At 40.3% G+C, this 13,805-nt stretch overlaps 1 protein-coding gene across 1 annotated transcript in view; it reads left to right on the top strand.

Annotated features, from left to right (window-relative positions):
• GTSF1L (gametocyte specific factor 1 like) overlaps positions 1 to 13,797 on the top strand; it is a 28,345-nt gene extending 14,548 nt beyond the window's left edge. The window contains exon 3 of the mRNA XM_043967652.1: positions 13,688 to 13,797. Within this exon, the coding sequence (XP_043823587.1) occupies positions 13,688 to 13,797 (110 nt within the window). The remainder of the gene's footprint in view (positions 1 to 13,687) is intronic.
• Positions 13,798 to 13,805: the final 8 nt, after the last annotated feature.

Genomic DNA, 13,805 nt, shown 5'->3' with positions numbered 1-13,805 from the left:
TTTCCACCTTTGTATAGAATATGGAAAAGGGAAAAGATGTTCCTCAGGAGAGGAACAGGCATCCAAGTAAAAGATGGGATTATAGATTAGGCTTAAAGGAAGCTGGGGAGTGGCAGACCCCTCTTCCTATGGGAAAAGAATTTACATAGCATTGAACAGAGGGAGACCCCAATTCAAGGGAAGAAATGGCTTGCCTAATGATATCACCAAAAGCACGAGTTGCCCCAGACACCCATTTGCCCTAGGCACATAGGTCTCCTATCAACAGACAATCACAAGGTCATGAGAACACCCCTCGTGTATGCCTTACCATGCATGCTTGTTCCCTGCATGTATATTGCTTCTCCTCCCTCTCCACACACTGGTGGTATGAATATATGTAAGAGACCGTGCTCCTCCATGTACAGAAGAAATCTTTTTGGTCACTCATCCTGTTTAACGGTCTTTTGCTTTGAACTAATATTATGTTCTCTGTTTGGCTGATAAAAGAAACACATCAGTGTCGGCTTGTGAAGTACAGCTATTAGTATACAAAGGTAGATCCATCAGATCAAGAGCCTGGCTTATCGTGATTTCAGGTGTTGTGACAGGTTGGTGGAAAAAGCCCAGGCAAGCCACTCGTGGCTGCTAATTTGTGCCAATGATTCCAATGCCAGAGAGGGAGAGGAGAATCTCTTTGTCCACTATGGTCTTGGGATCACAGATCCAATTGCTTCCTAGTGACATGACCCATGGATGCAGAAATGAACACTGTCCAATTTTTAGTCTCTCTGTAACCACGATGGGCAGTAAGGAGATATGCAGACGTTGACAAGGTTCAAATAAGGCCACAGAAGTCTACACAATAGATTTCGAGTCTAACCTGAGGAATAAGTTTTTACTGCTTCCACTCGGGAGACTCCTTTCCCAAATCATCCTCTTATTTAAACAATAAAACACTCCTCTACATTAAACTCTCCCCTTGGCTCCTTTCACTTTTCCTCCTGACCTGAATACCTAACTCTACTTTCCCCCATCCTTCTCATTCTCCTCCAGGGAATGAAGAGGCTAAGGTAGATGCGGTGAGAACATTTACCCTCCTGTGAGTCACTACCCTATTCATAACTAAGATACAGAACACACAAAAAATCTTCAGTACAGTAAGACCGACCACATGGCCTAAAAGGACAATGTCATCAATACTTCTCTAATATCAAAAACAGGGTACCAAAGCTAGCTTCATCTGCATGTCAGTGCAGACATGCTTGAAGTTATAGCCTGTCTGTCTCCTCTTGCTTGGAGGTGAAATATGAACTGTGAATTGAATACAGATGTCATAGATGTAGCCTGCTTATCACACTGGGGTTCTTTGGTTTGTGTGTTTGTTTAAACGGCAAACCTTTCTTTGCCCTATCTGCCCATCTCTTTATCTCCAGCCCCCCAGCATCTCTGGGGCAGGGACTTCTGATCTTGGCAAGGCCTTGACTCCCTTCAGCTGTCTTTCATCTGGAAGGTCTGTTTGAACCTCTCTGGAGTGAAAGCATATGGTAAGACTAAAAAAGAAAAAGACAAAGAAAAAATTTGAATGTGCAAGTGCCAACACAGAACCAAACACAAGCTGGCATCTATGGATTCCAAACAGCTCTAGATACCAGATCAAGTCATAAATTAAATCCCAGACAGTCTGCCAAATCTGGGGCTCTTTAGAAAACCCAAAACAGGATTTCGTGGCTCACTGCAAGCATTAGATCCTGCTCACACACAGAACTTGCCTGAGATAATTGGTGAAATATACTCGCAAGTACTGAATCCACTTTTGGGGACCGCCATGAATGCTCATATTGTCAAAGAAAGTAACCAGCACGAATCAGATTCAGGTTTAGGTTTAGGGTGATAGTCCCACTTATTTAGCTGCTTCCAAGAAGGACCTTGTGTAATGTACTCCTTTTCCCCTCCTCCCTTTTAAAATATATTCAGCCTAGCTACAATACCACTGAAAGTCAGCACAGCAGGAAGCTCAAATGAACCAAGTATTGAACTTTCTGGGTTGGAAAAGGAATGAAAAAAAAGAACATAAGAATAGATACTTTGGGAACTGTTATTTAAAAATCTCTGCTGAAAGACAGGCCCCATTTTTTTCCCTCTAAAAGCTGGTGTGGCAGGGCTTGTTCACTGGGGCTAAATGGAACTGCCTTATCAGCTGAGGATTCTGTCACCCTGATGAGACATTACTGAATTCAGTCAAGCCTGACTGCATTGTTTTCCCTTTTTTTCTTAGCTATTCTTTCTTCAGAAATTTCAAACTGCAGGAATCTGAATGAATAGTACTTAGGGGTCACAGAGTAACAGTGTCAACAATTTCACAAAGATTACTGCAATTTAAAGCCTGAAAAATCTTCAGCGTCTGGGGACAAATCATACTGGCCCTAACAATTCTGCACAGTTGAAGCAGTGATAAACTAAGCAGCTTAGGGTTTTCATAAGGATTGGTTTTAGTTTGCGGGGAGGGGGTCTAGGGGAAACAATTGTTTAAAAATATCTGCTAAAACCTTTTTTTAAAAGTTGCCAAAGATACAGTTATGCATCTTTAAATGGTTTGGGTTAAAGTTACCATGGGGGCACCTAGGTGGCACAGTGGATAGAGCGCCAGGCCTAGAGTCAAGAAGACTCATTTTTGTGAGTTCAAATATGGCCTCAGGCACTTACTGTGTGACCTGGGCGTGTCATTCACCTTGTTTGCCTCAGTTTCCTCATCTGTAAAACGAGCTGCAGAATGAAATGGCAAACCACTCCAGCATCTTTACCAAGAAAACCCCAAATGGGGACACAGAGAGTTGGACACAACTAATCAACAAAACAAAAAAAATTTTAGCAGTTTTAAAATGTTTAATGTTAGCAGAATTTTAGCAGTTAGCTTTTCTTCTCTGGCACCTGACACCTGCCTATCCATTTCCCCTAGTTAGGAGAGAGAAGGAGTTTTACAAGCTCAGGATACAGCATTTTCATATGGCATTACTTAGGTTTCTACCATGGACACAGCATTCAGACCTCCACTTCAGCACCCTGGAGGTATGGCTGGCTACTACAGTGACCAGCAATGGTATCAAAAATAAAGTTTGCTATTATGCAGATAGAGTTAGATGGTCATTATACATTTGACACCCACAGCTCTCAGGCTCCTTTTTTTTCTCCCCCAAGAGTCAAACATTTACGTTTTTATTTAAAGCTATTAAGGCAATTTAACATACGCAAATATGATCTGTTAAATGAAATATGGACACAAACCCAAAGTATCACTCCATTAAAATACTGGAGATTGCTGAAACAGTAGTCAAATTTACATTGCTTGGTTTGTGAGATACCTTAGCTACAGGAATACACATCCTGTATTTTCATTTAAGGCTTATACAGGTCCTACCCTGTTAAGTTGGCTTGGCCAAGCCTAGGAAAGTTCCTGCTTGGAAACTGCCAAGACGTGTTTATACAGGGTGGGCCAAAAGTCACAAAGGGGTCTATGTTTTAATCACTTTTTTGGAAATTATTTTTTTTGTTTTTCACCACTTATGAGATTTTATTTTTATATGTAATATATATTCACTTCCTATATATTGTATATGATGTTATCATATTGTAAATTAAAAACAAAAAATAAAGGAGTTAATAAATATTCATGACTTTTGGCCCAGACTGTATTAACCTACTGCCCTAACCATCTTCTTTTCTTCCCTTTCTACCATACATATTTCTATTAATTTATTTTGTCATTAATCTACTTGACTAAATATTGAGCCGCTATTCTATGTATATTGAACATCTTTCAAGCAGGATTCTTTCTCAAATATGGTTTAGGCTAGATGACCTCTAAATGCCCTTCTAACTCCATGATTCTGTAGCACTATGCTAGATGCTAAGCCTTGAAGGATAGGCATAATTTTGACTGATAGGTAGAGAAGATAAAGGAGAACATCCTAGATAGAGGAAATACCTAACGTGAGTGGACTAATTTGGCTAAAACAGTGCTGAAGAGTAACAAAAGCTAAGATAAGAAAGGTAGGCTTGGAATGGTTTGGGTTTTTTGGGGTTTTGTTGGTCTCTATTTTTTCTAACCACATCTGATCAGTCACTAGGTCATGTGATTTTTTTTTCCTTTGGAATATCTCATCTATTCTTTTTTTTCTATTCTTGTACAGCTTATGCTCAGAATAGTTTACAAAGGCTTACAGAGAGAGATTCATAGAATTTTAGAGTCAGAAATAAACTTAGTGATCATCTGGTCCAACCTTACCATTATTGTAGAATCTTAGAATTAGAAGAGAGCAAAAAGGTTATCCAGTCCAAATTCTCTCCCAACATTATGCAAGTAAAGGATGGGGGAGGTATGGCTAGACAAAAGTTCATGTGAAAAATACCTAGGGGGATTTTCCAGTGGACATCAAGTTCCCTATGAGTCAACAGTATGACATAAGAGCCCAAAAAAAGATAATGTGACCTAAGTATACATTAATAGAAGCCCAGTGCCCAAAATGAGAAATGTCCTTCTGGGTCCTACTATACTCGGCTCCGACCAGACCAGCTGGAATATCATTGTCAGGTCTGGACATCATGTTTTAGGAAGGAGAATAATAAGCTGGAGCATTTAAAGGAGGACAACCAAGATGGTGAGAGGGCTGGAAATCATGGCATTTAGCTGAAAGAATTGGGGGTGTTGGGGCAGCTAGGTGGCGCAGTGGATAGAGCACCAGCCCTGGATTCAGGAGGACCTGAGTTCAAATCCGACCTCAGACATTTGACACTTATTAGCTGTGTGACCCTGGGCAAGTCACAACCCCAATTGCCTCACCAAAACAAAACAAAACAATACCAAAAAAAAAGAATTGGGGGTGTTTATTTATCTACCCTCTGGTATTTCACTACAATATAATTTAAAATTATATTGAAAATTGATTACTGCATTGGTGCAAAGCATTGGGTTGGTGCCTAGGAAAGCAGCTTTTGATATAGATATAGTCCCTGGCTTCATGGAGTTCACAAAGAAATAATATGTAATGAGACACATGGGCAGACCCCCATCAGCCTGCTCAACTGATGCATCTTCCCTACATGGAGAAGCTGGGAAGCTTGTTGCTCTGAGAATCATGATGACACATGAGGAAAGTTCTTTGGAGAGACTGTGGAGGATATATGGACATTCTATAATGGGTTCTTTTTGACTAACCACACGATTGGGAGGACCCTTTTTTGATTGGTTGTAGAACCATAACTATCAGGGACTTCAAGACAACCCATCAGTTTTGGCTACTTCTTCATCTCCCCCTCCCTTCCCCACCCCCAACAGTGCCGAGGAAGAGACCACGAGAACCTTCTTGTCCCCTTGACCCCAAGGAATTGGCCTGAGTCCTTGGCCTTTTCCTTTGTTCTTTTTCTGTTCTAGGTGAAGTGATTAGAACCTCACAAACTGGTAAGTGCAAAAGGTCATCATGAGGGTGCTCTGGTAAAAAAAAAAATAGATAGCATTATACGTACATCAACAAGCTTTAGAACAAAACTGCTAGGGAAGGTCCAGGGAAGAAGGTCATTACCAGCCAGGAGAATCAGGAATGGCTTTATGAAGGAGATGGAATTTGAGTCCATTTTTAATTTAAAGAATGGGTAAGAATTCAGCAGGTGAAGGGAGGAACGAGAGGAGCTTCTGGAAAGATGACATAATGAATTGGTATGGAAAGGAAAGGAGAGAGGAAAGGAAACCTTGCAAAAAAAAACTAGCAGAAAGACTGAAGAAATGAGCCAGAGTGAGCAAGAAAGACCCTAGTACAATTCTATTGGGTAAAATAAAACTGGGAGGGGGCAGCTAGATGGCACAGTGGTTAAAGCGCTGGCCCTGGATTCAGGAGTACCTGAGTTCAAGTCTGGCCTCAGACACTTGACACTTGCTAGCTGTGTGACCCTGGGCAGGTCACTTAACCCCCACTGCCCAGCAAAAAAAAAAAAACAAAAAAAAAAAAACTGGGAGGAATGTCTAAAAGGAAAGAGAACTAAAACAGTAATTACACCTCTTGAAGACTGAAGGGACATACCTGAATAATTTCTAGAATAACAATAAGAGAAAGGCTGATCTAGCACCTGTCTTTCTCGTCCTTAATGGAGATTTCAAGGGTGTTGATTAACTCCTGGTATGCTGACTGGTATCCCAAGGATTTTAAAAGGAAGGCAATTCATGAGGAATGATGGAAATATATCAAGAAAAGATTCTGATGATGCAAACATAAATTATTTCAATGAAGAAGAAATGTGGGAGACTGCACAAGGAGAACATTAGCCAACTCAGATTTTTGGGGGGTGGAAAGATTTAAAAATATAGATACTGGAAGGGATAATTGAGAATAATTGCAAAGAGTGGCATGAGCCTATTATAAGACAATGTCAGGAAAGCTAAAAATTTAGAATAAGGAAAAATTTACAACAAAAAATGCCAAGGTAAGCAAAGATTTTATTGCTGCTGCTGATGTGGTGGTGGTTGTACTATGTTAGAAACAAGACAAGAAGAATATTATATACCATGTTATAAGATAATATGGAAATATGTTTTGCATGACTTCACATTATTGATAGCATATTACTTGCCTTCTCAGTGGGTTGGAGAGGGGCTGAAGGTAGGGAGATGAATATTAAAATAAAGTATACCAAGTTTTTAAATTGTTTTTTAAATGACAAGAAGCAAGGAACGGGTAAGAAAATTATTAAGAGTGAGAAGACAACAGAAGGTAGAGAGAATATAGAATTACTCAACTATTTTACTTCTGTTTTTTCTATCAAGGAAAATTAAATTCTGAGGAGGAAGGATAATTCTTTTAAAAGTCATTAGCAAAGTACAATAGAAACTGGGGAACTGACTGGCATTCTGGAATTTGTAGTTCAAAGGGATAAGAATTCCCTGCCAGCCCTGAGTGAGATTTAGACTTCACACAATCTTTGAGCCTGGGACTCAGGCTTGAGTCATGCCTGGGAATTGCATGAACTGAGCAGCAGGGACAAATGGAAAGGAGGTGTCCCCAGAGAGAAACAGTGATGAAGGGTCATGGGCAATCTCAGAAAAAGAGATTGGGAGAAAAGCTAAGCTGCAGCTAAGAGGGGAAAAATGACAGTGAGACATCAGAACCTCATAGGCATCTTGAAGCAATGAACTGGGACTGACCAAAGCAAGTTGTAATCATCTCTTTTAAGGACTAAAAGAAGTTCCAAACAGACTGTTTTTTCCTAAATTTTTCCTTTTTATGCTTGTCTCATAATAGGTACTGTTATATACTCCTTTCCTGTTTCTTTTTAAGCTGTTCTCTTTATCTTGATTTTTGCTTCATTTTAAAAAAAATGGTTGGTCACGAAGGCTTTTACTGAATCTCTACATACAAAATTAGTTTGTGTCCAAAGAAGAATGGAGAAAGCTAGGGGCTAGCTGAAAATATATAAAATTTAAAATGAGGGCAGTGAACTAAATCTCTGATCCAGTGTTAGGAAGCTTCCTAACTTTGGGCTCTGAGGAATTATGATTTTATTTATAACTTTTCAACTAATATAAACTCCATAAAGTGAAAGAGAAAGGGACCTCAGACCTGATAACCATATATAGCCTATACTAAGAGTGAATTGTTTGTTTTTTGCGGGGCAATGAGGGTTAAGTGACTTGCCCAGGGTCACACAGCTAGTGTCAAGTGTCTGAGGCTGGATTTGAACTCAGGTTCTCCTGAATCCAAGGCCAGTGCTTTATCCACTGCGCCACCTAGCTGCCCCCGAATTGATTGTTTTAACAGGATGTCTGATTAAATCTCCAGTGATGTGAAAGAGGAGAGGGGCAAGTAGAAGGGCAGTAAACAAAGGGAAGGACATACCTAGAACCAACCCCAGAAGAGGAAGCAAACAAGGCTTGGGAGATTTCAGCTCAACTTCTTTCCAGAATGAAGAAGAAAGTAGAAAGAAGCAAGTACTTTCTACTTGGCACCCCTGGAGTTCACAAGGCAATTGAAACTCATGATAAATAAAAAATATGATGAGAGGTCTAGCTGACCTCAATGAGTTCAAATTTCCAGGCCCAGAGGAATACAATTTCAAGATACTAAAATTAATTCATAGTGTGATTAATGAACCACTGTCATCAATCATTAAGGAAACACGGAAAATAGTAGCAAAGAACTAGAAACAGAGAAATGTCCCTGTTTTTAAAAAGGAAGTGAATTATTTATATTATAAGCAAGAGCAAGTAAGCCTAAAATCCATTTCTAAAAAAATACTAGAAAATTACCAAAGGGATGGTTGTGAAAAAGAGGAGATATTAACTATGAACTAATACAAGTTCATTGAGAATAAGTCTGGCCAGGCTAATCTCATTTCCTCAGCAGTTACTAAAATTAAGACCACTATTGGAATAGTTTGAGGAGCTTTAAGATGAGGAGATGATCAGTTTCTCCTACTCATTAAAATTCCTACATTTGGTGACAAATGCCTCCCTAAATGTGGTCAACAAATGTCCACCCCAGAGGAGGAAAAAAGAAAAACCCCAACCTGAGATATGTCCAAGAGATTAAAAGATATTCTTTATAAACAACTGGAAATCTGAGGTGGGTGCTGCAGTCCTACAAATCTTTGTCGGGATTGGGATGGTGGTGTAGGAGTTCCTCCAAATAGCTTCCCAAGTGGATGAGAAAGTACCATTTCTGACATATTAGAGACATGGGGGTGGGGTTTTAGGATGGCAATTGGCAGGGATGAAGGTGTATTATGTACTACCTGTGCTTTTCAATCTATAGTTTGAGATATCTGAGAATAGTCATTAGTCAAGAAGGATCAGAGTATGAGATCAGCGAAGTTATAATTAGGGAAACCTCTTCTGCTGCTTTCAAAGATGAAAGCTATAAGCAATTTAAGATACATAGGTATATAGAATGATTGCCAATTGGATTTAAACACAGGTTTTCCCCAGGCAATTATGCCTCAAATTATCAAGGAATGGCAGAATAGCTTGGTGTTGCTCTTTCAAAAGATCAAAAGTGCTTATAATTCTCCATTCCCTGCTCCCCCATTCTTCATATGAATATTAACTCAAATACTGTAGCATTGTGGAGGGAAATAAAATGCACACTCATATATAAATACATACATGTATAAATATACATATTTTTTTCCATACACATGAGAAGAATGTGATAGGTTCAACAGTTGCTGGAGTTCCCATAGTGTTACATAAATGCTTATCCACCTTCCACCTTCCCCCTTCACCAAATAGGAAAGGAGCTTTCTTCAAGACTTGATTGGTCCAGGGGGCTAAGGCTCAAACCTAGTTTCTGTTGAAGTAGCAACCTGGTATTCTCGGGCCCTAGTAATATGGCTTTCTAATACAATACCAAAGTACATAAAAAGATCTGCCCACATTGAGTCAGGGCCTTTCATATGATACCCCAAGGCATTCTGAATCACTATACTATATTCTGTTGTTCTGGGAGGGGCTACATGCCCATTATTCAACTACATTGAAAACACTGTTAATCTCTAATTAGCTATATCAAATGGGGTCTTGGAGGGTGTTGAAAATTTCCCACTTGAAGGCTAAATGGAAGAAACATTCCTTATTGTTGGTGAGGTTCTCCAGATGTTCCCATTTTAGATGACATTGCACGGATTTCACCAAGCCTCAGAATACTACAAAGGCCTATCCAGAGAGATCTATAAGCTACTCAAAAGAAATTGTCTTAACAGTCTACACATGAAAAATCAATTGCATCAACGAAGCAGTCAATGTGTATTTATAAAGTCCTTACTATGTGCTAGGCACAGGAATTGAAAGACAAAAAATTGAAACAATCCCGATGTTGAGGAGCTTACATTCTATTGGGGAGACAATATGTATGAATATAAGCACATAATAAATAAATATATGTAAAATAGTTATAGATCAAGAATGCCTGTCACTCAGACATGCATATGGATAAGCAATCCATTAATTAGTCCATTACCATCAAACATATCATGAACAGATAATACAAATGGCCAGTGAACTTAACCCAGAAATAAATAGGAGAAAACTGGGCTGTACTTTCAATATCAGGCAGTTCCCTGACACAAATCTCCATCTTTGTTACTCTAATATTCTCCAATGACTTAAAATTGCAAATGACCCAAAGGATAATGGAAGGAGATGGATAGAAGGTACAAATAAGCTATGTGACAGCCAGCAACAGATGTGTGGCCCTGCCAAACTTTTATATGTCAATTTCCCAAATAAAGTGTAACTAGAAATTTAATAAAATAAATAAAAATATAAAATAGATCATATATTTGGGGGGGGCAGGGCAATGAGGGTCAAGTGACTTGCCCAGGGTCACACAGCTAGTAAGTGTCAAGTGTCTGAGGCTAGATTTGAACTCAGGTCCTCTTGAATCCAGGGCTACTACTTTATCCACTGCGCCACCTAGCTGCCCCCTAGATCATATATTCTTAAACTAAGTCAATAGGCAGGTGCAGAAGTACTTACCTACAGGTTAGGAGCCACCTCCCGACCTTTTTATTTGAGTTTGATACTACTGAGCAGTAGCATATTATCTTTTTTATTTATTTATTTTTTTTTAGTGAGGCAATTGGGGTTAAGTGACTTGCCCAGGGTCACACAGCTAGTAAGTGTTAAGTATCTGAGGCCGGATTTGAACTCAGGTACTCCTGACTCCAGGGCCGGTGCTCTATCCACTGCACCATCTAGCTGCCCCCGCAGTAGCATATTACCAATAGTCACTTATGCACTAGAAATAGCATAAAAATACCGTCAAGGAGGCATATGATAAATAAAAGCAGTAGGCCTATCTTGTACCAAGAGCCAGAGATAAGAAATAGAGAGCCTAAATACTGCCCTGGTACTCATGAAATATTCAAAGAAGGCCTGTAATGACAAATCCTTCTTAACCTAGTGTCCATGAACTTTAAAAAATACATATATATATATATATGTATGTATATATATATATGAGGCAATTAAGGTTAAGTGACTTGCCCAGGGTCACACAGCTAGTAAGTGTTAAGTGTCTGAGGCTGGATTTGAACTCAGGTCCTCCTGAATCCAGGGCTGGTGCTCTATCCACTGCTCCACCTAGCTGCCCCTATATATTTTTAATTAATTTTTTTTTTTTAATTTTGCAGGGCAATGAGAGTTAAGTGACTTGCCCAGGGTCACACAGCTAGTAAGTGTCAAGTGTCTGGGGTCGGATTTGAACTCGGGTCCTCTTGAATCCAGGGCTAGTGCATTATCCACTGCGCCACCTAGCTGCCCCCCTATATATTTTTAATAACTGTATTTCAATATAATAGTTTAAGATATCACATACAGGGGAAACCCTTAAGGGAGGAAGGAGTCAAGGATGCTGTTGAGGAGGTGAAGTCCAGAGAGTGAAGAATAGAGCCAAGAGTGAAGTGAACATGGCCTAGGCCCTCCTCATGGCAAAGTGGCTTCTACTCACTCATTATTCAGTGCTAACATTTTATCAACGACTTGGATGAATACAAAGTTTGAACACATCAAATCTGCAGATGGGAAGACAGAAGAAAAAGTTAATAAGATTAACTAATACAATAAGGATTCAAAAATATCTTGAGCCACTAGGGCCAGGAGATAAAACTAGTAAGATGAAATTTGAAAGGACAAGTATGGAAAACAAGTTGTCAAAATCAGCTGCACAGGTTCGGGACAAAGGAACTCAGTTGGCTAGATAACGATTCAAAAGACCTGGGATTTTAGGACACACCAAAGACTTCTAAGCATAGAAAAACCCCTATCTCCCTTCAAGAATCAGCTCAAACCCCAGCTCTAAGAAACCTTTCTCAATTCCCCAGAGTATTAGTACTCCTTCACCACATCTCTTTAAATCTGTTGGTTTGCTGTTGTTGTTTTCTGGCCTGTACTCATTTATCTATGAACACACATTGTATGCTCCCCCACCCCCACTTAAGGGGTGGGAACATTAGTCTCTTGTCTTTGTGTGGTGATGCCTAGCACATAATTGGTCCTTAATGTTTATTGATTGATGGACACAGGATCCAGGACACAACATCTAACCAACAGAACAAGACAGAAGTAAGAAGAGGCTGAAGATCGTAAGTGTTGGGGTTTTGGTGGGTTGTTGTTGTTTTGTTGTTGTTTTTATGTAGTATGCAGCTGTTATTTGTATATGATTCCCCTACCAAGCTATACAATTTATGAAGGGACTATGCCTTTTCTAAATTTTAAGTCCTCAAGAACTCAGCGCAATGCTCTAAACAACACAGACACTTTTTTTTTAGTGAGGCAATTGGGGTTAAGTGACTTGCCCAGGGTCACACAGCTAATAAGTGTTAAGTGTCTGAGGTCAGATTTGAACTCAGGTACTCCTGACTCCAGGGCTGGTGCTCTACCCACTGTACCACCTAGCTGCCCCAACACAGACACTTAATAAAGGCTTATTCAATTGAAATAAATAAATTGAAGCTACTGTTTATATCAAAGTAATAGCAGAGACTTCTCTAATCCTTGCCCAAACTTTATACCTGTGCAAAGTAGCCTAGAAGGAAAAAAGCAGTGAAGTAAAAAAACAAACAAACCTAACTCTCCTAAAAATCAGAATTATCCAGAAATGGAAGGAAATACCTCAGGAATGCATTCATTCACTGCTGGTCTTCAGGTAAATGCTGGGGTTGCTTTTTTTTTTTTTTTTGTCCTTTAGCTTAAACTAGATGGCCTCTGAGGTCTCTGCCCACTTCGGGATTCTGAGATGTTATAGTTGGTTTTTTGTCCCCCTCGACCCCCAGGGCAATGAGGGTTAAGTGACTTGCCCAGGGTCACACTGTTAGTGAGGGGTCAAGTGTCTGAGGCTGGATTTGAACTCAGGTCCTCCTGAATCCAGGGCCGGTGCTTTATCTACTGCACCACCTAGCTGCCCCCATGTTATAGTTTTTAAAAAACCACAATAACCACCAAACATAGCAATCTTAGGCTTTATGTATGTATATATGTAAATATATGTGTATGTGTGTATATATGTAACTAGTGTTCAGAACACAAAACAAGGCAGGTAATAGCCTCACTTGACTCTTGTTCTCAAGGCAACAAACATCAGGGTCCCTTCTAATTCTTAGGGCTCTAGAGTAACAAACTCCTTTGGTCCAAACACAGACCTCCAAGTCTGGGGGAGTCTCCTCCCTGCCCTCCTCTCCTCCTCTAATAGCCTTTCTTCCTTCTCTTCTCCCTTCATCTTTTTTCCCTCCTCTCCTCTCTCTTCTCTTCCCCCCTTTCACTCCTCTCCTTTTCCTGTTCCTTTCCTTTCTCACTTTTCTTTCCTTTTCCCTTCTTTCTTCTCACCTCTTTTCTCTACATTCCCTTTTTTCTCTTCTTTTTCTCACCTTTTTTCTCTTCCCCTCTTTTTTCCTCTCCTCCCCTTTTTTTCCTTTCCTCCCTCTCACATCCTTTTCTCCCCCCCCCTTTTCCCCTCTCCTCTCCTTTCCTAATGGCCCCAACAACCTGCTATCTTACCCCCTTACCCGTCACCTCCCTACTCTTCTTCACCTCCACACACCCTCTAGGTGAGACACCATTTAGCCCTCTGAAAAACTCCCAAACTAGTAAGGGCCCCTCCCCCCCTCACTAAAGAGTTCCAGAACAGACGAGAACGCTGACAATGGTGCCTCGTTCTGGGTTCTCCAGCAGAGAGTGGGGGAGGGGCAGAGAGCCTCGCTCTCATCCTCACTGAGCGGCTGGGAAGAGGGGGCGGGGAGAGAAAGCCAGCTCGCTACCGGAAGTGGGCTCCGCCCTAACGCCAAGG

Source organism: Dromiciops gliroides, chromosome 5 (assembly GCF_019393635.1).
Source record: "Dromiciops gliroides isolate mDroGli1 chromosome 5, mDroGli1.pri, whole genome shotgun sequence".
Lineage (NCBI taxonomy): Eukaryota > Metazoa > Chordata > Mammalia > Microbiotheria > Microbiotheriidae > Dromiciops > Dromiciops gliroides.
This window is presented reverse-complemented; position numbering and strand designations above follow the sequence as displayed.